The sequence below is a fragment of the Plecotus auritus genome (genome assembly GCF_963455305.1).
Source record: "Plecotus auritus genome assembly, chromosome: 10".
NCBI classification, from domain to species: Eukaryota; Metazoa; Chordata; class Mammalia; order Chiroptera; family Vespertilionidae; genus Plecotus; species Plecotus auritus.
In genome coordinates this window covers 19,808,305-19,831,267 of record NC_137785.1, presented here as the reverse complement: position 1 = coordinate 19,831,267, position 22,963 = coordinate 19,808,305, and the positions used below count along the sequence as shown (strand labels likewise).

Below are 22,963 nucleotides of genomic sequence, written 5' to 3'. Positions count from 1 at the left end.
TCTGGCCAGGTTGCCCTCTTCTTTGCCTGTTATAAAAACAACTACGATGCGGCCACCAGAGTAATTTTTTGGGGAAACTAGTTTGTTTTACCCACTCATAGATGTATTTTAGAAACATCGGGAATAGTAGCTGGTGCTTTATTTGCAGGGTGGTGCTGGCATTTGAGTCAGGCTCATGGAGGGGCATCCCCCAGTATCGCGGAGGAGAGGGGCGGGTCACCAACGGGTTGTTAGTCAAGATGGCGTTGGCGGCCGGTGTGGCGCGGATATGGGGACCAAGTAGAGGCTTGGGCCGGGCTAGCTTTCAGCTCCTGCGGCGGCTTGGGACTCGGGGGCTGGCTGTATCTGTGAGTACCTGAGGCACCAGGGCGTCTTCCCCAGGGGGAAATAGGAATGTCAATGCTGTCTTCAGAATGTGAGTCCTGCAGGGAGTGAAGGAAAGGCTGTCACAGAAGAGACCACTTGTAAAGAGTGACGGGGTTCCTCTTGAGTTGCCATCCATCCTCAGGGAAGGGGGTGGCCGTTTGGAGAGCCGCTTGGAGCGAGACTTTTGCCTCAGGTCGTGAGGAGTGAAACTGCCTTATGAAGAGGAAGGACTTCTCCGTAAAGACCCCTCCCCTTCAAAGAGGAGAAAAGAGAGATCAGGTCTCCAGTCACGGGCTTTTTAATATAGTGCCCAGTGCTTCTTTGCTCTTTTGCTACAATTCAGATTTTAAAATGAGTTGCATAAAACGTAGTTTGATCCCGTGTCCCCCTAATCAAATGCCAGGACAAGGACCTTGTCTGTTGTGGTCAGACTAGAGGAGATGATCCGTAAATATTTGTTGAATTAGAGAGGAGGAGGGAAAGAGGTCCACAGGGGCACTTTGCCCCCATTTATTAGAAAAACATCTTATTGGAAGTCCTTGTGGGCTGCGCTAGAGCTATGAACTAAAACCTCACAATTAGAGAGAGAGTAGCTGTTTAGAAGGTTATGAAGCTCGATCACGTTGGGTCATCTTCCTAATCTGCCACTTTCCAGCCGTGTAGCTTGGGCAAGGGCTTGGTGCTCTCTGGACCTAATTCCCCCCTCTGCACAATGCTAACAGTGCCACCTGATGGGGTTGTTGTGAAAATTAAACAGGTAGAATGCCAAGAACTGGTATATGATGTGGGCAGTAGGAATGTTGGCCGCTTTTGGAAGTGAGGCTGTAGGGAAGGGAGGGAGAAGAAAGGTGATTTTTGGAGGGCCTGGATTGATGAGGGCCCTGGAGGGAAATCCGTCAAGATCCTGTGGGGTTGGGCCCTCTGACCCTCCAATCCAGAAGGAAGGGAAGCTAGACACTATGGGAAGAAACTCTAGATGCGAGGAGAAATGGGAGGAGGGTGGAGAGGCCAGGAATGAGGGGAGGGGTATTGGGAAGGTAAGGGTTGCTACAGCCTGATGGGGGCAGGGCAGGCTCCTGCCTTTACGTTGGTCTTTGTGGCTTTTTTTTTTTTTTTTTTTTTTTTTTTTAGCAATCAGATCCTCTGTAGTAGCTGGTGTCAGTCCCAGGAGCCCATTGGCTGGGCCAGTGGGCGGGATGTGGGCAGAACTGGGGCAGGAGTTGGGAAAGGTCATTTGTGACTGATTAAATCAGCTTCCTTCTGGTTCTGTCTCCCTGCTGCCCTTCCCTGTTGACTCCCCTCTTTCATTTTTTGGGGATGGGTGGGGGGAAGGAAGAGAAGGTCTTACAAAGTCCTACTTTCTATGTATATATATTTAAAAATATACATATTTTTGGAGTCTTGGTTTTTCTTCCCCACTTTTATTTCTCCTACTTGTTCTTTCTAAAATTAAAAATACTTTTTTTTTTTTTTTTTAATGGAAGGAAGGAGTAGTAGCATTTAGTCAAAGAAGGTTTTAGGCCAGGGCTGTCCTATGGGACTTCTGGTGATGTTGGAAGGGTTCTGTCTGGGCTATCCAGTACGGTAGCCACCTGAGCACTCGGAACATGGGTAGTGCCACTGAGGAACTGAAATTTTCACTTTACAGATAGTTTCTAACTTACGATGGTTTGACTTACAATTTTTCAATGTTATAATGGGGGAAAATGAAACATTCATTATAAACCTTACTTTGAATTTTGGTATTTTCCTGGACTAGCAATATGTGGTTGTGCTGGACAGAGGCAGTGGCTATAGCTCTCAGTCAGCCACACGATCACGAGGGCAAACAACCACAATGTACTGTGTGGCCAACATATTTTGGATATTGTGTTTTGTGTTTTCACATCCCATGATGTCTGCAAAAGGCCCATCTATGTCTCCTGCTTCTAGTGAAGAAAACCTCTTTTTTTAAAAAAATATATTTGTTATTGATTTCAGAGAAGAAGGCAGAGGAAGAGAGAGATGATGAGAATCACTGATCAGCTGCCTCCTGCATGCCCCCCACTGGGGATTGAGCCCGCAACCCAGGCATATGCCCCTGACTGGAATCAAACCTGCGACCCTTCAGTCCGCAGGCCAATGCTCTATCCACTGAGCCAAGCTGGCCAGGGTTAGAAAAACTTTTTTTTTTTTTAAATATATTGATATTTCACAGAGAGGAAGGGAGAGGGATAGAGAGCTAGAAACATCAGTCAGCTGCCTCCTGCACACCACCAACTGAGGATGTGCCCGCAACCAAGGTACATGCCCTTGACCGGAATTGAACCCGGGACCTTTCAGTCCTCAGGCCTATGCTCTATCCACTGAGCCAAACCAGTTTCGGCTTAACTCTTTTTTTTTTTTTAAATTAAATCTTGCCCAGCCGGTATAGCTCATTGGTTGAGCATCAAGACAGGAACCAAGAGGCTACTGGTTCGATTCCCGGTCAGGGCACATGCCCAGGTTGTGGGCTTGATCCCCTGTGCAGGGCGTGCAGGAGGTATTTTTTCATATGACTCTTGGCCATCTGTATGTCCACTTTGAAGAACTGTCTATTTAGGTCCTTTGGAAGGCAGTTAACTCTTGAGATGAAACTCAAGATAATGCCATGATGTTTCCCTCTCATTGATGTTTCTTTCTTGCCCTCTCCCTTCCTCTCTCTCTAAAAAATCAATAAAATATATTAAAAAACTTAAATCTTTATTGTTGCAAGTATTACATATGTGCCCTTTTCCCTCCATTAACCCCTTCTATCTCATTCCACTGCCCGCCCCAGGCCTTCACCATCCTATTGTCTGTGTCTATGGTTGTGTATATATGCATACAAGTTCTTTGAATCATCTCCCTCCTCCCCCCTTGCCTCTGGGGTTCCGCAGCCTGTGCCATGCTTCTATGTCTCTGCATCTGTTTTGTTCATCAGGGTTTTTTTATCCAATGGATTCCACATATGAGTGAGATCATGTGATACTCGTCTTTCTCTGACTGTCTTATTTTGCTTAGCATAATACTCTCCAGGTCCCTCCATGCTGTCTCAAAGGATAAGAGATTATTCTTTTTTTTTTTTTTTTAAATATATTTTATTGATTTTTTACAGAGAGGAAGGGAGAGGGATAGAGAGTTAGAAACATCGATGAGAGAGAAACATCGATCAGCTGCCTCCTGCACACCCCCTACTGGGGATGTGCCCGCAACCCAGGTACATGCCCTTGACCGGAATCGAACCCAGGACCCTTCAGTCCGCAGGCCGACGCTCTATCCACTGAGCCAAACCGGTTTCGGCAAGAGATTATTCTTTTTTACTGCTGCGTAGTATTCCATGGTGTAAATGTACCACAGCTTTTTTATCCACTCATCTACTGATGGGCACTTGGGGTGTTTCCAGATCTTAGCTATTGTAAATTATATTGCTATGAACATAGGGGTGCATACATTCTCTCTGATTGGTGTTTTGAGTTTCTTAGGATATGTTCCTAGAAGTGGGATCACTGGGTTAAATGGCAGTTCCATATTTAATTTTTTGAGGAAACTCCATACTGCTTTCCATAATGGCTGCACCAGTCTGCATTCCCACCAGCAGTGTACTAGGGTTCCCTTTTCTCCACATCCTTGCTAGTACTTGGCATTCGTCGATGGTAGCCATTCTGACAGGTATGAAGTGATACCTCATTGTCATTTTAATTTGCATCTCTCTGATGATTAGTGACTTTGAGCATTTTTTAATATGACTCTTGGCCATCTGTATGTCCACTTTGAAAAAGTGTCTATTTAGGTCCTTTGAAAGGCAGTTAACTCTTGAGATGAAACTCAAGATAATGCCAGCTATAGGTTAATGTAAGTGTTCTGAGTACATTTAAGGTAGGCTGTGATGTTCAGTAGGTTAGCTTTTTATTTTATTTTATTAAATATCTATTTTTTTCTATTTCTACTTTTAAAAATAGTTTATTGAGAGGAAGGGAGAGGGAGAGAGAGAGAGAGAAATATTGATGTGAGAGCAAAACATCAGTTGGCTGCCTCCTGCATGCCCCCTACCAGGGGATGGAGCCGGCAACCCAGGCATGTGCCCTGACCTGCAATTGGTGCATGGGATGACACCCAACCAGCTGAGTCAAAGTAGGTCAGGTGTTTTAAATACATTTCAATTTATGGAATTTTCAATTATGGTGGGTTTATCAGTACTTAACCCCATTGTAACACAATTAGCATCTGTATTTAATTTTAATGAATTGAAATTTAAATAGCCACAGGTGGCTGCTGGCTGCTATATTGGATGGTGCAGTTTTAGCTGATCACAGTGGAGCCAGGAGATAGTGCCTTGGGAGAAGGTTGGGAGGCTGTGTTGTAGTGGCCTGGTTGGGTTGTTGGAGCAGGCTGGATTGGGAGGAAGAGTGGGGCTGCCTTCTCCCTGCCTGCTTGCACTTCCTTTCACCTTGGAGGCGGTTGCCCCGTTCTGTCTCCCTTCCTCCCCTTCCAGTTGCTGGCAGATGTGTTAGTGCTCAGGGAGAAGAGGAAGAAGGAAAACTTGATTGTCAAGGTGTCCTGAGTCGGTTTCTCAGCCACCACCCCAAGAAGTAAGTGGGACCTTGGCCAAGATGCTTCACTTCTCTGAGCTTAGCAAGTGGGTAACTAGAGTTCCTGCCCTGTTGGAAATTAGGAAGCACCTAGAACTTGGTCTGTGCAAATTAGAAGTATTTCTCCTTCCCAGCTGTTCAGGCTGCCTGTCCAAGGGCTCCAGTGTCTCCCAAGTGGTTGGTGTCCAGTGTGTATTGTGGGATGAATGGAGATGGACATTACTGGTCTCCTAACTGTATGTGTCCATCTCCTTGGCTTGTGTCTTAAGGAACCCAGCCTCTTTTTTCACATCATGAAGCACTTTATGATTTACAGTGCTCACTCACACCCATTATTAGATTTATTATAGCCACACTGTGAGGTGCCTATTGGTAGTTTTCTCTCATTACAGGTGAGGAAATTGAGACTCAGAAAGGTGAAGTCTGAACTTGGAGCTCAGGACTCCAAAGCCCAGTTTCTTTTCATAGTACCAGGCTGCCAGGAGGAGAGCATTAGAGCTTTCCTTTAGGTCTTGCAACATCTTGCTTAGTCCAGTCTTGTATCACAAGCCTTTGCCCAGGTGGCTGGTGGGAAGCTGGGTGACAGAGCTGGCCTCAGCCCTTTCCCTCCTTTCCTCAGCCCTGCTGGCCATTTCCCCCCTCTTTGGACGAGCCCCTTTTACCGAGAGGTCTTTGTAGGAATATGGTCCTTCAGATGTCAGTTGACAGGCCACTTCCTCAGAGAAGCTTTCCCGACTTCAGCACCAGTTCCCATCTGTAAAATAGGGATTACAGTGGTACCCCTTCAGAGAGATGTGAGAATGAAAGGAAATGGTTCTTATGAAACACCTATCACATATACTTTGTGGTCAGTAAGGGCCCAAGACATGGCTACTGTTTCTCTCCACTGCGGTGGCTATGACTGATGCTGGGGAAGGATGGCCTCCCTCAGGGCTCCATACCTCCAGTACCTGGGAGAGCATATTGCTGCTCAAGCTTCCTGGTCCCTGGGCCCCCGAGGCCAGAGAAAGCCTGATTAATCACACTTCCCTGGCCTCCCTGACCAGCTCTCCCAGGAGGCAAGGTCTCTGATGAGGCTGCTGACATTCCTGAGCTGGAAGCAAAGTTAGGACCCAGCAGTTTGGGCTATTGGAAGGCAGAGTGCTTCAGACCCCAGGAGGGAGTGGATTTGGGTGGCCTTAGTGTCCTGCATACAGAGGACTCAGTTATCTAGCTCATCTGTAGTGCCTTCTGTGGCTGGACCCCACCTTTCTCCCCAGCCTCCCCAGGCAGTAGTGGTCAGGCTGCCTGACTTCATATGCTGACTTCACCACTCATGACCTCTGTGCCCTTGGACTAGTCACTTGACCCCTCTGAGCCTCAGGACCACCTCTGTTTTACTGTGGTGTGGTAATAGTGCCTGCCTCACCTGGCTGCTGTGCGTGTTCAGTGAGGAAGTGCATTGTGTGGCGCCCAGCACCATGATAGTTAGCTATTAATGTGTTGCAGCCATACTGGTCTCCAGCGTGCCAGAGTTCTAGGCTCTCTTCTCTTGCCTCAGAGCCTTCGTTGTTCCCAGGGACTGAAGTGCTCTTTCCCCAGCCTTTACCTGGCTCACCCCTGCTTGTCCAGCAGGCCTCAGCTTTACACCCCGCCCCCCACTTCTCTAGGAAGCTTTTCCTCATGCTCCATCTGATGCTGGTAGTAAAAGGTTCCCCCAGAGCTATGGCAGGGCTTTATATCCATCTCACCACGATGTCTGTGAAGTAGCAATTCTTATTTTTTCCATAAGGCGACGCAGGGTCAGGGCGACTGTCTCCTGCCCAAGATGACATAGCTGGAAAGGGACAAAGTCAGGATTCAAACACAGGCAGTTTAAGTCTCATCCTACCCTGCCCTGTGCTAACCACTAAACTATGCTGCCTCTGAGTTCACCCCTTTTGATTGTAACTTGTGTGTTAAGTATCTGTCATCCATCCCTTCCCTTCATCTCCAGCCCTCAGTTCAGGCCTGACTTGGAGCAAGTGTTCCATATCTACCTGTTTGACAACAATTGTCAAATACATTATTTGGTTACTTGGGTGTATTGCATGTTCATTATGTGCCAGGTGCTGGGCTAAGTACTCATACCATCCTCTGTTTACACATGAGGAAACTGAGGCTCAGGGAGCTTTAGTTACACAGCCAGGGGACAGCAGTTTGTTCAAGTCCTTGCTCATAACCTTGGTGCTGTAGGGAGTGACTCCGTGAGGGATCACCCCAGCACTGACCTGCGCAGACCAGACCATCCAGATCAGGTTTCCCTGTTTCCTGTGTGGTGGAAGAGGATGTGGCTTCAAGGCTTTGTGTAAATGTGTGTAGCCTCTGCCATTGTGACTCCCTGGCCACCAGGACAAACCCACCCCCTCACCAAAAACAAAAGAAGTAGGTGGAGTCCCATCCTTCCTCTGCAGGCATTTACCACCCACTCCCTCCCATGATGGAGCATTTCTTCAGGACCAGGCACTGCTGAGCCCTTCATGGAGCTCATTGAATTAGCACAGTAACCCTGAGATGGCCGCAGAGAAGGGGCATAGCCAAGGGTCAACTCTAATGTGTGGGGTGTGCCACAGTGCCCTGACAGTAGCTCTCCAGTCTCTAGTGCTGCCTCCACACCCTGAGATGCTATGGTCCTGACCTCTGCTGGCCTCTGGACTACCCTCTTAGAGCTCCTTCCCAGATCGCAGCCTCATTCCATCTGTCTCCCCTGGACCTCAGACCTTCTTTGGAATGGTCTGGCGTCACAACCCAGTTTGAGGTGTAGCCAGCCCTTCTCCCCAACTCCTCTTTGTCTTCCTCCTGAGGTGCCAGTCATTTCCCTTTTTCCCATTTCCTAACCTTCTAGACTTTGTTTTTGCCCTTCTACCAATTTTCCTGTGCATAGTATGTCCCACACCTGTACTGAACCCTTTGTGTGCCTTATCTTAGGAACTTTTCACAGCAGCCTTCTGCAACCTTTTATAGAGGGAGAAATTAAAAGAGATACAGTGTCTAGCAGAGGGCCATACAGTGAGCTAAGAAATTGGAACCCAGGCCAGTGGGATTCCAGTGCCAGTGAATGTAACCATTCATCCATCCGTTTGCGTTTGTTCAATAATTGCCTGTTGAGTGCCTGCTCTGTAATCAACCTGGACATGATCCCTGCCTTCCCAGAGCTTGTGATGTGTGTGTGGACAGACACAACACAAAAGGATCCTCTGGTGGATGGAAAGGTCCGGCCATGTGAGTGCTCAGAGGGGGAAGCACAGTCTGCAGAGTTTGTTCTGCAGTTTAGTTGCTTCCCTCGCACGCAGAGGGTAAGTCTGCCGTGATGTCGAGCCTGGACCTGCCCTGCTGTTGGGAGTGGAATTTCCTTTATTTCCTCACAACTATAATCACAGATAAACGCACACATGTTCATGCTCCCCTCTGGAACCTTGGATGGCTTCTTCACTGCAATTAAAGGAGAGAGGGAAGGGAAACACACTTGAGCACCAGTGTGTGCGGTCCAGCTCACGGCAAATCCAGTCATTCTTCTTTAGCTCCTGTTGGAAGTAAAGCCACCATTCTGAGCTAAGAGGGATCTGGCGACCAGTGGGAAGTACAGATGTAGACATGTGGAAACCAAGCCAGCTATCACAGTTGGGTTAGGAGCATGGGTTTTGGGGTCTGAATGTTGGACCTACCCAGGTTTGAAGCCAATCCTGACTTATTTATTTAGTTTTAGCTCTGTGGCCCAGTGCAGGTTATTTTACCTCCCTGAGCCACAGTTTTCTCATCTACTCAAGGGCAGTATTAAGATTGTGCATGCAGAGTTCAGCTTGGCACCCAGCAAGTGCTTAATCAAGGGGAGCTATTGCCATATTGAGACCAGTTCAAGGTTAGTTCAAGAGCTAAGAAATGGAATTGGTTCATATCCTGTCACATATGTAGACTTCTCACGGGCTTTCCCCTGATCCCAGCAGGTGTGATGCTCCCCACAGAACTCCTCCAGCCAATCTGAGCTCCTTCCAGGTTCCACAGGGACACGCCACTCCTCACATTTTGCCTTTTGCATGTTTTGTTCCGCTGATATCGAATGCTCTTTCCCTGACTCGTAGATATCCTTCAGGTCTCAGCTCTCATGTCCCTTCATCAGAGAAGCCTGCCCCTCTTTCCACTAGGCCAGTGGTCGGCAAACTCATTAGTCAACAGAGCCAAATATCAACAGTATAACGATTGAAATTTCTTTTGAGAGCCAAATTTTTTAAACTTAAACTTCTTCTAACGCCACTTCTTCAAAATAGACTTGCCCAGGCCGTGGTATTTTGTGGAAGAGCCACACTCAAGGGGCCAAAGAGCCGCATGTGGCTCGTGAGCCGCATTTTGCCGACCACGGCACTAAGCTGTGCAGAGTCCCTTGGCTTCTAGGAGAACATGACTCACCCTCATCAGTACTTGTTCAGCATCTGTCTTCCATGCTGGATCCCCAGAACCCAGCACAGGGCTTGGAATGAAGCAGGTGCTCAAATATTTGTTGAGTGAGTCAGACTGGGCTTATGGGGGGGGGGGGGGAGTTAGGCCTGGCATGGAGAGGGCACTGATGTGTGTGGAGCATTTTGCCCAGTTATGGGGGAAGAAATAGGAAAGAGATGAGTGCAGTGATATGGTGGAATAAATGATAATCAACATTTTTTTGAGCATTTACTGTATGACTTATAAGTGCTTTGCTAACATTTTACATGCATGATCTCATTTTAGCCTCATAACATTTCTTTTAAAAATATATATTTTTATTGATATCAGAGAGGGAGAGAGGGAGAGAGACATAGAAACATCAATAATGAGAATCATTGATTGGCTGCCTCCTGCACGCCCCCTACTGGGAATCAAGCCCGCAACCTGGGCACGTATGTGCCCTTGACCAGAATAGAACCCTGGACCCTTCAGTCCCCAGGCTGATGCTTGGAGCCAAACTAGCTAGGGCTAGCCTCATAACATTCCACAAGGTGTTCTTGTTCTCCATTTTACAGATGAGAAAGGACAGACTTGAAAAGGGGAAGTCACTTTTCCATGGTCACCAAACAAGGAATTTGAACTCAGGCAGGCTGACTCTTAAAAACTCACAGATTTAGCTCTATTTTGGGTGGCCTCCCTGGTGGGTACAGATGTCAATAAAAAATTTATCTGGCTGACTCGAGGGCACCGTGCAGGGATGTCTGTGCCTGTGGTGGTAGCTGTGGGCGATTGAAAGAGGGAGGCAGTTCTCTGTGGCCAGACTGGGGAGGTCTTGAATGCCAGGGGCCTCTGATAATAATAATAGCTGCCAGTTCTTGAGCTTCCTGCCATTTTATTGAGTTATTTAATCTTGACAACAACCCTGTGGGATAGTTGTTATCTTCACCCCAATTGGATGAGGAACTAAGACACAAAGACGCTCTAGTAACTTGCCCAAGATTATGCAGTGGGAGCATGGTGGAGCTGGAATTCACACCCTATGTGTCAGGCCCCAGAGTCCACCTGAGCCATGGTGACTTAACCATCAGGCCATATTGACTGTCCCCATGGAGTTGAGCCAGTGGAACCTGGGTGCTGCTCCTGACTCAGGTGTCCCCGCTTCCCTCCCCAGCATCCGCAGAGACAGCAGCAGCAGCCCTTCTCATCCCTGGATGACAAGCCCCAGTTCCCAGGGGCCTCAGCAGAGTTCATAGACAAGCTGGAATTCATGCAACCCAATGTCATCTCTGGGATCCCCATCTACCGTGTCATGGATCGGCAGGGCCAGATCATCAACCCCAGTGAGGATCCCCATGTAAGAGGCCTTCTCCCCCACCCCCTGCTTCCCTTGCCTATGTCCTCTCTGGTCCCACAGGCCCCACATTTCTGTGCCTCTATCTTCAGCTGCCGCAGGAGAAGGTGCTCAAGTTCTATAAGAGCATGACGCTGCTGAACACCATGGATCGCATCCTCTATGAGTCCCAGCGGCAGGTGGGTGGGGACAAGCTGGGGGTGGGGGGAGCTTGGAATTACCTGAGGTTCTCCTACTTGTGTGTGGGCCAAAAGACAGTTCCCAAGGAGGAGAGAGTGGAATGGAGCCTTTGTCTTGGGGTCCTTAGAGTTCTTGGGGTTCTTTTGGAGCTCTGGAGGGGGAATGTGGGAAGGGTGCTGCTCAGGGGCAGAAGGATGGACCAGATCACTGAAAACACCTAATGTGCGCCAGATTGGGGACTTAACCTTGCAGGGAGAGGGAAGGTAGGAGATGTGAGGGCGCTTCTCGGGAACTCATAGTCCTGAGAAACAGTGACCCTTGGTGCTCCCCGGATGCCCATGCCAAATATGCTGTGATCCTCAGTGGCCAGAGATCCAGTCAAAGAGGGAAATATTGACTCAAGTAACTAAAGTCCAGAGGGCACAGCTGGGTCTGGGGGCTTGAAAGATGTAATCAGACCTGTTTCTCTGAGTGTCTTTTCTCCTCTCTTTTGCCTTGTCTTCCTTCATTCTCAAACAGTGGTGGTCTCTGGATGCTCCAGCTCATGGAGAGGTGGTGGAGAAAGAGTTCAGGGTGTGATTGAAGTGCTCATCTGTTACTTTTCTGGTTTTGCAGCCCCGGGAAAGCTGCTTAGCCTCTCAATGCATCAGTTTTCTGGTCTGCATGGGGTTGCCATGAGGGTTGATGGTGGCATATGTAATGAATGGCCTTAGGAACAGTGAACTTGGCATTTAGTCAGCCCAAAACCAATATTAGCTATTTGTCATGATCTTACCAGCCTCACGATAATTAAACCTGCTTCTTAGTAATGGAAAGAAAGTAGTCCCTAATGTTCCAGCAGAAGGCCTAGGCCAGTGGTCGGCAAACTCTTTAGTCAACAGAGCCAAATATCAACAGTACAACGATTGAAATTTCTTTTGAGAGCCGAAAACTGACTTCTGCGCCTGGGCCACGAAGTTTCAATCACCGCACGTGGTATTTTGTGGAAGAGCCACACTCAAAGGGCCAAAGAGCCACATGTGGCTTGCGAGCCGCAGTTTGCCGACCACTGGCCTAGGCTGATGCTCATTGGCCAGGCTTTGGTCACAGACCCCTCCCTGAACCAGCTCCTGTGATAGGCCAGGCTGGGGCCATCCCAGGAACCAAGGGAATAGAGGAGTAGACCGAGAGCATGAGTGCTGGGGTTCCGGTTAGAAAAGGGGGGAGAATATTGAGCACGCAGGTCCTCGGATGTCACCACCCCTGCTGGAAATTTGCATTTGCATCAAGCCTCAGGTGACTGCTGTGATCTAAAGTATGAGGCTCACTGGCTTAGAAGACAGGACTGAGCAGATCAGACAGACAGCCTACTCCTGGATTCTTGCTCTCAGGAACACTCCGTATGGGCTCTCCAAGTTAGGGTGGTGTCTCCACCCTGCCCAGAAACTTCCTGTGGCTCCCATGTCCACAGGATCACATCTGGCCCTTCCTGTTCATTCTGTCTCCTATTCCACTGTGGCCGTGGCCTCTCCATAGCCTCAGTGCCAGGCCAGGCCAGGCCAGGCAATCTTCCTACCCTCACACGTGCCTGGGTTCCTTCCTGCCCCTGCATTGGCTGCACAAACAGGGGCTTTGTAATCCCACAGATGTGGGTCCAATCACAGCTATGGCTTTGGGCAGATGATTTTTCTTGTCTTTGTCTCAATTTCTTCAATATATTTTAAAAATGGGGATAAGAAGAGAACCTACCCTGTAGGGTTGGGGAAGGAATTCTGTGAGAACCAACATGTAAGGCCCCTTGCCCAGTGGCTGACAAGGAAGCCCTCAATGAACTCAACTCATCCATCAAGGTTTATCCTGTTAGCTAGGATTACTTTCACCTGCAAGTAACAGTCCTCCCCACCCCGCCTCAAAAAAAATCCTAACAAAAATAAAAGCAGTAGCGTCAACAGATTAATCGTTTTTTTTCTCTGCAGAAAAGACATCTGGAAACGGGTGGTCTGGGCTGGTATGGTGGCACCACAATGTCATTCGATACCCAGTGTTGGCTTCTAGCCTTGAGGACCCCTCATGAATCTAATGGCTGCTGGGGTTCTCTCCATCACATTTCCTTCTAGGCAGGTAGTAGAAGGAAGGTGGAAAGTCAGACATGCCACTTCTCAGGTATCTCCCATAGCCACCTGTATAGGACTTCCTAATAATACCTCACATTTCATTGGTCACTCCTAGCTACAAGGGAGAATGAGAAATGTAGTGTTTTAGTCTGTGCAGTCGCTGCCTGTGGTGAATGAGATCTCTGTTAGCAGAGAGGAAGAGGGGTAGGATACGGGGTGGCAACCAGTGAACTCTGCCAGTAACCCAGGTCCTGTTTCCTCAGGGGACCCTCTTAGGCTCCTCCCCTCACCAATCTCACAGCCCTGCCAGGCACTCAGCACCTGGCATCCACCCACTCACTTGGCTCTGGGAGGTCAATTAACTTTTAATTGGCTCCCCACCTAGAAGAAAGCATTATTCACCTGGTTCCCCCACCATGGCAGAAGACCAGGCCTGCAGAACACATGAGGACTATGCAGAGGGCATCCTGCAGGTGCCAGCCCAGGCTCTCTCTCTTTCACTTTACATGTAGTTCTAGGGAGCTCATGTCTATCTCTATGCCAGGGTCTTCCCAGATCTCCAATCAGAGCTCTCCTCTTAGCCCCAGCTCTAGTTGGCTTCTTGCCCTGCTGTCCACTCCAAATTCAGCCTGTCCAGACTTGGCCTCTGCATCTTCCTCCCAGACCTGCTCCCCTCCCACCCTTAGGCCAGTTCTCAGTGAAGGGTGCCCCACCATCCCCATTTGCCCAAAGTGGAGGCCTGCATTTAATTTCTCACTCCTTCTTCCCCCTTACTATCACTTTCTCTGTCCTTAGACCAGTGGTCGGCAAACTCATTCGTCAACAGAGCCAAATATCAACAGTACAACGATTGAAATTTCTTTTGAGAGCCGAAAACCGACTTCTGCGCATGGGCCACGAAGTTTCAATCGCACTGTATGTGCGCGCCCGCACGTGGTATTTTGTGGAAGAGCCACACTCAAAGGGCCAAAGAGCCGCATGTGGCTCGCGAGCCGCAGTTTGCCAACCACTGCCCTAGACATTTAGTTAGAAATCCATTCTGCTGGATGAGTTGCCTTTCATCGGATGCTTATTGCCTCATATTCCAAGACGGCTGCCACAGGTCCAGGCTTCAGGGCTGTGTGCCAGGCAGGAAGAAAGAAGAAAGCAAAAGCAGACTTCCACTTAAATATCTGGCTAGAGCTGTGTCCTGTGGCCACCTCTGGCTGTGAGGGAGGCTCGGAACCTAACATTTGGCTTTTCCAGGCTCTGGGGTTGGGCACCATTATAGCCAGCCATGGGGGTCTGCCATAGACTGCTTTTTAAAAAAATTAAACTTATTATTATTATTTTGATTAATCCTAACCTGAGGATATTTTTTTTCAATTGACTTTTAGAAAGAGTGGAAGAGCCCTAACTGGTTTGGCTCAGTGGATAGAGCATCGGCCTGCGGACTCAAGGGTCCCAGGTTCGATTCCAGTCAAGGGCATGTACCTTGGTTGCGGGCACATCCCCAGTGGGAGGTGTGCAGGAGGCAGCTGATCGATGTTTCTCTCTCATCGATGTTTCTAACTCTCTATCCCTCTCCCTTCTTCTCTGTAAAAAATCAATAAAATATATTAAAAAAAATAAAAATAGAAAGAGTGGAAGGGAGGGAGTGAGGGAAAGGAGGAAAGAGAGACAGAGAGACATCGATGTGAGACACATTGATTGGTTGCCTCCCGCACACCCCCCACTGGGGATCAAGTTGGCAACCAGGGCATGTGCCTTGACCCAGAATCAAACCGGGGACCTCTTGGTTCATGGGTTAACACTCAACCACTGAGCCACACCAGCTGGGCGGGCTAATGTAATTTTTTAAAATTTTTATTTTTCAATTACAGTTGACATTCAGTACTATTTTTTAAATTTATTTTTTATTTTTATTCAGTATTATTTTATACTAGTTTCAGGTGTACAGCATACTAGAACAGTTATATAATTTACAAAGTGATCCCCCCAATAATTCAAGTGCCCACCTGGCACCATACATAGTTATTACAGTATTATTGACTGTATTCTCTATGCTGTACTTTATATTCCCATGACTATTTTGTAACTACTGATTTGTACTTCTTTTTTAAAAAACTTTTATTTATTGATTGAGTTTTAGAGAGAGCCATATTGATTTGTTGTTCCACTTATTTATGCATTCATTGGTTTCTTCTGTATGTTCCCTGAACAGAGATCAAACCCAACCTTGGTTTATTGGGACGATGCTCTAACCAATTGAGCTCTACCCAGCCAGGGCTGTTTTGTGTTTTGTTTATTTTGTTCTTTAGATTCCACATATAATTGAAATCATATGGTATTTGTATTTCTCTGACTGACATATTTCACTTAACGTAACACTCTCTAGGTCTCTGTTGTTGGAAATGGTAAGATTTCATGCTTTTTTTATAGCTACGTAATATTCCATTGTATATATGTACCACATCTTCTATTGATAGGTACTTGGGTTGCTTCCATATCGTGGTTATTGTAAATAAAAAATATGGAACGCTTCATGAATTTGCATGTTATCTTTGTATAGAGGCCATGCTAATCTTGGTATCATTTCAGTTTTAGTATATGTGTTGTCAAATTGAGCACGGAGACTGCTTCTTTTTTTTTTTTAACTTTATTGATTTCAGAGAGGAAGGGAGAGGGAGATAGAAACATCAATGAAGAGAGAGAATCATTGATCGGCTGCCTCCCGCACGCCCCCTACTAGGGATCGAGCCTACAACCTGGGCATGTGCCCTTAACCGGAATCGAACCTGGGACCCTTCAGTCCGCAGGCCAATGCTCTATTCACTGAGCCAAACCAACTAGGGCTGGAGACTGCTTCTTAAGACTGTCAACCATCAACTCCTCTCCCTGCTTCTCGGCACTACCAGGCCAGGCCACTGGCCCTTCTGCATGACTTGCTGCACTCAGTCCTGTTTCCTCCATCCATTTCCCACACTGTAGCCTGAGAGACCTTTCTAAAACACTCCAGGTAAAGTCCAGGATGTGTAATTCCCTGCACTACCTGGGTTCTGCTTCTGTCTCCCACCTCATCCTTCCCCACTTTTTCCACTTCATGTCCCAGCCCTTCCAGCCTCATAGCCTTTATTGTTCTCTCTGCCTGGAAACTTCCACCCACTCCAACCTTCGCTCAGCTTAGGCATTGCTCCCTGGTGCCCCTCCCTGGTGGGGTAGGTATGTCCTTATAGCTTCCATCACACAGCTCCCTCACTCTGGCTCTAACCAGTCTTGCAGATCTTCCATGAAGGGTGAAACCCCAGTGTGGCCTGGCCCAGAACAGCCTTCAGGAAGTCGATCAACGGAGTCATCAGATGGTCAATATTTGGATGGTTCTCTGTGGTTTCCAAGCATAACTCATCCCGGGCCTCTGGGCCTCCCTCTACCTCCAGGGCCGGATCTCCTTCTACATGACCAACTATGGTGAGGAAGGGACGCACGTGGGGAGTGCAGCAGCCCTGGACAACACTGACCTGGTGTTTGGCCAGTACCGGGAGGCAGGTACGTCTGCCCGTGGCCCTGCCCTGGGGAACACATGCCAGAGGCCTGGGTCTGTGGTCCCCATCGAGGCAGGTCAGGCCCAGTCCCTCTTGGCGTGAAGGCACAGCCCACATGAGTTACCCCGGGTGCTCTTCAAGGAGTGGTATGATGTCAGGGAGGTCCAAGGAGCTGGAGGAAGAGCTTTTCAAGTAAGAGAGAGCCAAGCCAGGTACAGGAGTTCGGAGGGGGTGGGCTTCCCCTCTGTGTAAGCCCAGCACTGTTGAGGTTAAAAGCTGTGCTCCTAATTGGTCCATGGCTACCAGTTGTCAGATTTGGGGCAGGTCATTTCCCTTCTCTGAGTGTCAGTTTTCTCATCTCCAAAATCAAGATGATGATGGTATTGTAACCCCTGCACCGGGGGTTGCTGGGAACATGCAGTGAGGGCAGGTCTAGCTATAGGTGTGGGCCCCTGTCCACACTGTGTAAGCTCTGCTGGCCTCCCTCCAGGTGCCGTAGCCTTCCGGGAGCAGAAGCAGATGGGAAGGCCTGGCAGGTCCCAGCCAGGGAGTTGGCTTACTTCTAAGTGAACAAGTGCAGGGAAGGAAGGATCAAAGGCTAGGACTGAAGAAAATCAATGTGCATAAAAGAGTGATTGGGGTGAAGGAGTTAGCCTGGGGAGTTGAAGGGGTGGTTCCAGACTGGTTGTTGGTATGGGGGCCTTGCCAGGGAGCCTCCCCTCTGGGGCTTCCCGGGAGACAAATCTTGAGCCTTCCTCATAGGTACTTTATGACCGAGGGCAAGTGGCTTAACTGCTCCTTAGTTTTCTCATGTATAATGGGAGATGGTGAACCCTTTCTTTCAACATGGTTATTGAGGGCGTTTGTGGGAGAAGCTGTTAGTTCAGGGCTTGGCATGGGGTAAGCACTCAGTGTCGGAGTGATATTGTGACCGGCGGGGGCCTCTGACCCTGGGATAGCTTTTCAGGAGGGGGACAGGGCTTGGCCAGGCTGGCTGTGCAGAGCCCTCCCTCGACCAATAGGGTGTTCTGGTCTACTCTTGGACTGTCTACTCCCCTCTCCGCTGCACCTGATCCCCAACCCCACATGCTGTAAGAGGACAGACACCCTGTGATAGTCTGTGGTTCAGCATTGTTAGCAAGGAAGATTTCCCCAGAGACTGGGCTACAAGCCAGGTTTGCAGAGTGCTTCCTGCCTGTTTTTGCTGATGGGGTCTCCAGGCAGGACCAAGTGAGGGGCCTGGACTCATGGTGGCAGCTGGGCCCTGGCACCACAGTCAACACAAGGCCCGGCTTCTGGGCAGCTGCTGAGGACACTCGTGCCAGGTAAGGTGAGGTGGACTCTGTGCCCATCCTTGACTCTCTCAATCTCCCCGCTGTGGAGTGTGAAGAACAGTGGTACTCAGAACCACAGTGCCGGGATTGTGCTGCCTCAGGGAACCCCTCACCAGCCAGGTGAGGTGGGCATTACAGTTCCCTGTCAGAGCCTTGTGGTCGGCTTCTCTTTGATGGTAGATAGGCGTCCACCAGAGATTTGTTTAAAGAAATTAGGTATTTTCTCATTAAAAAAAAAAAAAGCAAGCTAGATGTCTTCATCTTTTGAAAAACTGGATGATTTAGCCTCCCTGGGTAGCAATTAGTTGGTCTGAACAGTGGCTTCCTTCTTGAGATAAGCCTGTGCTTTCTTTAAAAAAAATTTTTTTTCATTAAAATCTTCACCGGAGGATATTTTTTTCGTTTTTTTAAAAAAAGAGAGTGAAAGAGAGGGGACGGAGTCAGGGGGCGGGGTGGGGGGAGACACTGATGTGAGAGAGGCACATTGACTGGTTGCCGGGATGGAACCTGCCACCGAGGTACATGCTCTTGATCGGGAACTGAACCCTTGACCCTTGAGTCTGCTCTAACCACTGTGTAAAACCAGCCAGGGCCAGGCCGTGTGTTTTCTGGCCTGTCCACCTGGTTCTTGCACCTGCTGGTCCCCTCAGCATGCCAGTATGCCTCCCCTGCTCTTGTCCAGCTCCCTTACTGTACAAACAGGAAATTGGAAGCTTGGGCAGGAAGAGCCTTGCCCTGGGACCCCCATGGGGTTGGTCTACACCTTTGGGTTCCCCTCCCCCACTAACTGCTGCCTCCTCCCCATGCAGGCGTGCTGATGTATCGGGACTTCCCCCTGGAACAGTTCATGAACCAGTGCTACGGCAACGTGAACGACCTGGGTAAGGGGCGCCAGATGCCCGTCCACTATGGCTGCAAGGAGCGTCACTTCGTCACCATCTCCTCTCCACTGGCCACACAGATTCCTCAGGGTGAGGATGCATGTCCTGGGCCTGGAACACACAGACCAATGCCATACCCCTGTGCAGGCCCCAGCCCTTCTCCATCCCATCGGGGCTTTCTGGTTGTTGACACAGGCAGAGCATTGGTCTGGCCTCCAGACTTTCAAGACCCTTCTTGTCTGGGATCCTTCAGAGGAGGGTTATGGTGGTGTCTTCATCTGTTTGGCAGGCATGCCCACACTCTTGGTTTCAGAAACTTGTGCCCACCCCATTTGTCTGTGCACAAACATAGCCAACTGCATGTGACTGAGTGTATGCCAGGTTCCTTGCAGGTCATCTGGCAGGTAATTAGAAAAGCAGGACTCAAATCATGGACTGTGGCTCCAGAGCCTGGGTTCTTGACCCCTACTCTTCTCTGCCTCAATCCAGGTCCCCTAAAGCTTATTCTGGAAGTCCACAGCACTTAGAGCAGTTGGGTGGCTTCTGTTAAAGGCGACTGCTTGGGAAGCAGACACACCAGGGCTGGGCCTGCCGCACACACAGTGCGGGGACTATGGGAGAGGACTGCTCTCCCTTCCCTTGGTTGAGGGTCAGACTGGGCTCCGGCTTTCTCTGCTCAGGGAAACTCAGATACATGAATTGCTGTGTCTACCTGGTCTTAGCAGAGTGCCTGGCCCCATGCACATTCACTCGTAGTGTTCTGTTTGGAAACAAGGAATAAGTCATTTGTGTCTCTGAGGTGGCAGGTAGGCAGGACAGCCTTCTAGGTGCAGGTGGCATTTTTGCTGAAGGTAGGTAGGATTTTCATAAGGTGGGACCCTGGCCTTCACCTTCCTTTTGGGTGCAAATGTATAGAGTCCCTGCTATGTGGGTGCCATTCTAGGTACAGTGAACAAGAGACAGACAAAACCCTCTGCCATCCTGATACTGACATGGGGATAGGGGAGACGGACAGTAAACAAGGTGAAGAAGTGACCCATGGAGCATGTCGGGTTAAGTCCCACAGGGGAAAATGAGGCCGGGCGGCGGGGCGGGGGGGGGGGGGGGGGGGAGGGGCGGGGCGCAGGGAGGTAGGAGTGTTGTGTGATGGGAAAGGTGGGATGGTATCACTAGGTGACATTTCACGACAGACCAGGAGGCAAGTGGGGAACCAGCAGGGTTCTTGAGGTGTTTGTGGGTAGGGAGGAGCTATGAATGGGGGTGGGGGTGTCAGATATGGAGAGTGCAGATCTGTGGGGCCTCAGGGCCTTTGACTTTAACCCAGAGTGGAATTGGTGCCATAGGGCCGCAGGAGAGATGTGGTCAGCTGTGCAGTGACTTGGCCTGGCTCACAATTGACCAGTCCTTTGGCTGCTCTGAAGGTAATAGGAGGGGCCTAGGTTGGGCCAGTGAGGTGAAGGAGATGGGGAAAAGGTGTCAGATTCTGGCTCTATTTTTGAAGGTAGAGTAAGTGTGGGGATGACAGAGAGTTAGGAGTCAAAGATGGTGCTCATGTTTTGGGACTGAGGAGTGGATGTCAGCTGAGGGGAGAAGAGGGGATGGGGCAGGTTTGGGGAACAGTCAGGATATTAGGTGATTTTTTAAAAATAGGTTTTTATTGACTTTTAGAGAGAGAGGAAGTGAGAGGTAGAGAGAGAGAGAAACTGAATCATTGATGTCAGAGAAATACCAATCGATTGCCTCCTGTATGCATCCCATCCAGGGATTGAACCCACAACCTGGGTATATGCCATAAAACTGGGAATCAAACTGGTGACCTTTCAGTGCATGGGGCAATGGGTGCTCAACCAACTGAGCCACACCAGCCAGGGCTGATATCAGGTATTTTCTTCCCAGTGATAGCTTGGTCACAGCCAGCCTGAACCCTAGAGCCTGGGGTTGGGGTGATGGTGTGCTTGTGTGCGTGCGTGCGTGTGAATGCGTGTGTGTGTGTGTGAGGGTGGTGAGTATTCATGGTGCTCTGCTCCTGCTTACCACCCTCTCACTGCCTACAGCCGTGGGAGCAGCCTACGCAGCCAAGCGGGCCAATGCCAACAGGATTGTCATCTGTTACTTCGGTGAGGGGGCAGCCAGTGAGGGGGATGCCCATGCCGGTTTCAACTTCGCCGCCACCCTTGAGTGCCCCATCATCTTCTTCTGCCGAAACAATGGCTATGCCATTTCCACACCCACTTCTGAGCAGTACCGCGGGGATGGCATCGGTATGGATCTGTCATCTCCTCCTCTCCCCTCCTGTTCTCTGCCTGTGCTTTCGGCACAAGGGAGGTCGCAGGAGCCAGTGAACGGAGCGCTGCCCTGTTTGCTCTCCTCCCCTTTCCTTCCCTGCTCATTGTCCTCATCAGAGCCGTGGGGTTTGAGCTGCCTCTCTCTGTTCCCACAGCGGCTCGAGGCCCCGGGTACGGCATCTTGTCAATCCGTGTGGATGGCAATGACGTGTTCGCCGTGTATAATGCCACCAAGGAGGCCCGGCGGCGGGCCGTGGCAGAGAACCAGCCCTTCCTCATTGAAGCCATGACCTATAGGTGCCTGCCTCCCCCCATTCCCATCAGCCTTGACAGCCACCATCTTTACCATCTTCCCCACATCGATCACTGGGGTCTCTAAAGCCTGACCCTATCACCCCAAGTTGTATTCCCTTCCTTGCCTGGAGCAGGATTGGGCACCACAGCACCAGTGACGACAGCTCGGCATACCGCTCGGTGGACGAGGTCAATTACTGGGACAAGCAGGACCACCCCATCTCCAGGCTGAGGCACTACATGCAGAGCCGTGGCTGGTGGGATGATGAGCAGGAGAAGGCCTGGAGGAAGCAGTCCCGCAAGAAGGTGAGGGGCTCCCTCTGTTGGAAACTGAAGTCCCAGGGGGTGTCCGGAGGTGGGGCATCATGGGGAACCCTGGAAGGATGGAGGCTGGGATTTGGGGGACATTGAACTGGGAGACTCAGGGATCACCCCAGGGATACCTGTAAATGTGGCCTGTGGAGCCAGGCTGCCTGGGCACATGCACCTCAGCCATGTTCTTGGCACGATGTCTGCCCTCTGCTCTCTCATCTCTGAAGAAGGGATCCTGGGTACCCGCTTCAGAAGGTTGGGGATGGGATAACTTAATCCGCAGGTGGTGTACGTGTCCCACCCACAGCCAGCCTGTGTCCTCCCTGGCCCTGGTCATCAGGAGCCAGAGGTAAGGGGAGCAGTGTGTCCAGCTCTGCCCCTAACTACATTGTCAAGGGCAAGTCTCTTTTCTGTGCCTTGGTTTCCTTATCCCTAAGCTGCCTGCTTCTTAGGGCTGTTGAGTCTGAAACCATTCTATAGGCTTAGGTCAGTACCTAGTCCTGCGAAGGATGGAAATGCTGGTGTTGGGGGCACTGATGGGGATGTTAGCTATCAGCACTGTGATGATGATCGTCTTTGTTGTCCAGATGGGAACACAAAGGCTCAGGGGGTTAATGCCTCACTGAAGCCCTACAGGTAGGAGGCAGGCCCTGGGTGGGAGGCCAGTTACCTGCCCACCGTCCCGTGTCCTCCAGGTGATGGAGGCCTTCGAGCAGGCCGAGCGGAAGCTGAAGCCCAATCCCAGTCTGCTCTTCTCGGATGTGTATCAGGAGATGCCTGCCCAGCTCCGCAAACAGCAGGAGTCCTTGGCCCGTCACCTCCAGACCTATGGCGAGCACTATCCCCTGGACCACTTTGAGAAGTGAGGCCTGCTCACCCCACCCCACCCATCTCAGGTACCCCGAGAGGCAGTCCCAGGCTGAGGGGTGGAGGCAGCTGGCAGGACACTACCCTCTTCCCCAGCCAGCACCCTCCAAGGGGCCAGGGCAGGACTGAGATAGTAAGGGTGGGGCTTCTGCTCACTATACCAGCTCCTCTTGGCTGTTACATTGTTGGGGGGGCCCTCTCAGCCCCCACTTTGTGGTTGCAGTGCCTTTTCCCAGGGGCTAGGTGGGATGCCTCCAGGACTGGAAGCCCCTCTGGGCTAGGGGCAAGCATGGCAAGTTAGCCTGTGGAACTTACTCAAAGTGAGAGGTGATCAGCAGGCAGTGAATAAACTTTCTCGCTACATTTGGTTCTCTGCCTCCTTTGGTCTCTGTTTCCTGGAGTTTTGGAGGTGGGAGGAGAGTCCTGCATGACTGGTTTGGGACCCTGCCCCTTCAG

At 50.0% G+C, this 22,963-nt stretch overlaps 1 protein-coding gene across 1 annotated transcript; it reads left to right on the top strand.

Annotated features, from left to right (window-relative positions):
• The first annotated feature begins 198 nt into the window (after positions 1–198).
• On the top strand, positions 199–22,870 carry BCKDHA (branched chain keto acid dehydrogenase E1 subunit alpha). Its single transcript, XM_080645545.1, has 9 exons — positions 199–347; positions 10,561–10,743; positions 10,833–10,919; positions 16,430–16,538; positions 18,678–18,839; positions 20,804–21,010; positions 21,190–21,331; positions 21,463–21,634; positions 22,336–22,870. Exons 1-9 carry the CDS (start codon positions 240–242, stop codon positions 22,504–22,506), a joined length of 1,341 nt encoding a protein of 446 aa, XP_080501671.1. The 5' UTR covers positions 199–239; the 3' UTR covers positions 22,507–22,870.
• The last annotated feature ends 93 nt before the right edge of the window (positions 22,871–22,963 follow it).

Bases quoted from the DNA above. Each gene is read 5' to 3' on its own strand.
- BCKDHA (XM_080645545.1), top strand. From the start codon at position 240: ATGGCGTTGGCGGCCGGTGTGGCGCGGATATGGGGACCAAGTAGAGGC. The intron at 21,011-21,189 runs GTATGGATCTGT...CTGTTCCCACAG, and splicing joins GTACCGCGGGGATGGCATCG to CGGCTCGAGGCCCCGGGTAC. The intron at 21,635-22,335 runs GTGAGGGGCTCC...CGTGTCCTCCAG, and splicing joins GGAAGCAGTCCCGCAAGAAG to GTGATGGAGGCCTTCGAGCA.